The sequence below is a fragment of the Haliaeetus albicilla genome, chromosome 30 (genome assembly GCF_947461875.1).
Source record: "Haliaeetus albicilla chromosome 30, bHalAlb1.1, whole genome shotgun sequence".
Lineage (NCBI taxonomy): Eukaryota > Metazoa > Chordata > Aves > Accipitriformes > Accipitridae > Haliaeetus > Haliaeetus albicilla.
The window spans coordinates 1289913-1291562 of NC_091512.1; the positions used below are offsets into that span (position 1 = coordinate 1289913).

Genomic DNA, 1650 nt, shown 5'->3' on the forward strand with positions numbered 1-1650 from the left:
AGAAAGTCAAGTTTCTTTTCTGCAGATGACAAAACCCAGTCATTCAGGCTCAAGGATTCTGTCCTCTCCTCTCTTTACAAACCTCCCTGCAGCAAGCAACCCATGTTAGGTTTGCAAACATTCATGCCGATCTTGGTCAAGCTCACCTAACCCTGCAATCACATGTATGCGGATGTTTGTAGTCTTTCTCTAGGCTTGAAGTGCGCGTGATGGTGGACAGGCCATCAGCATCCTCTAAGAGCCTGTTGTTTGGATTGCTCCGTATAGGGAAAATGTCCCAAAGAAAAGGCTTGGAGAATCACACTGTTGGATCTGGATTCATTCTTCTGGGATTTTCTGACCACTCCAGCTTGCAGGGCCTGTGCTTCGCAGCATTCCTGGTCATCTACCTTGTGGTCCTCACAGGGAACAGCCTGATTGCTCTCATCACAGTGGTGGACTCAAGCCTCCACAGCCCCATGTATTTCTTCCTGAGGAACTTGTCCTTCCTGGAGGTCTGCTACACGTCAGTCACTCTGCCAAAAATGCTGGTGGGTTTCCTGATGGAAGATGGCCGGATCTCCTTCCTTGGCTGTGCTGCCCAGCTGTATTTCCTGGTTTTGTTGGGCAGCATCGAAAGCCTTCTCCTGGCTGCCATGGCCTATGACCGCTACACAGCCATATGTGACCCCCTGCGCTATACCCTCATCATGAGCAGGGGTCTCTGCATCAGACTGGTGGTGGGGTCATGGATAGCTGTCGTTCCAGTGCAAGTCGGACAGACCTACCAGGTGTTCACTTTGCCCTTCTGTGCATCCCATGACCTTCACCACTTTTTCTGTGATGTTCCCCCTCTGCTGGAACTGGCCTGTGCTGACACTTCCTGGCACCGAGTGATGCTGTACACCATCATCCTGGTATTTGCCATCCTTCCCTTCTCCTTAATAGTTATTTCTTACATTCAAATTATCAGGGCAATTCTGAAAATACCTTCAGCCCTGGGCAGGCACAAAACCTTCTCCACCTGCTCTTCGCACCTCGGGGTGGTGACGCTCTTCTACGGCTCAGCCACAGTCACCTACTTAAAGCAAAGGCCAAGGGATTCTGTAGATGCTGACAAATACCTTGCCCTGCTTTACACAGTTGTGACCCCCATGTTTAACCCTGTCATCTATAGCCTGAGGAATAAGGAAGTGAGAATTGCCTTGAAGAGACTCCTACAGACAAAGTGATACTACAGAGTATGTAAAATATAGTCCCAAATAGTACCCACTGGGGTATGTGGTAGCCTGAACAAAGGCATCCCATATTTGCTGAAAGAAAACTACATGTCCAGCCTGGCTTTCATCCTCCTCAAGAAGGGGAAAGGTGTCCTGAGGCATTCCTGTTAGGTCCTGCCCCACCATGATATCTTTGTACTCTAGAGCATCTTCAGTGCCCCTAAGTATTTTAATGCAAATAGCTGCTTCAAGCTGTGTCTGACCTATGTAACAGTAAAGGGAAAGAGTCAAAGCATGGTCTGTAGTCAATGAAGCCCAGAGGGCGACACAACCGATGAAGAGATGACTACCTTCAGGGTTGAGAAATCACTTGCTAGACCCCATGGACTATCTACAGTGTCCCTGCGTGCAATCAGCAAAAAAAAGTTAAAATACACAGAAGTCATCTTCC

General features: G+C 48.5%; 1 protein-coding gene across 1 annotated transcript; it reads left to right on the forward strand.

The window, feature by feature from the left end:
- The first annotated feature begins 209 nt into the window (after positions 1 to 209).
- LOC138683022 (olfactory receptor 10AG1-like) lies at positions 210 to 1211 on the forward strand. The gene has a single exon (XM_069774542.1). The coding sequence runs from the start codon at positions 210 to 212 to the stop codon at positions 1209 to 1211; it is 1002 nt and encodes a 333-aa protein (XP_069630643.1).
- Positions 1212 to 1650: the final 439 nt, after the last annotated feature.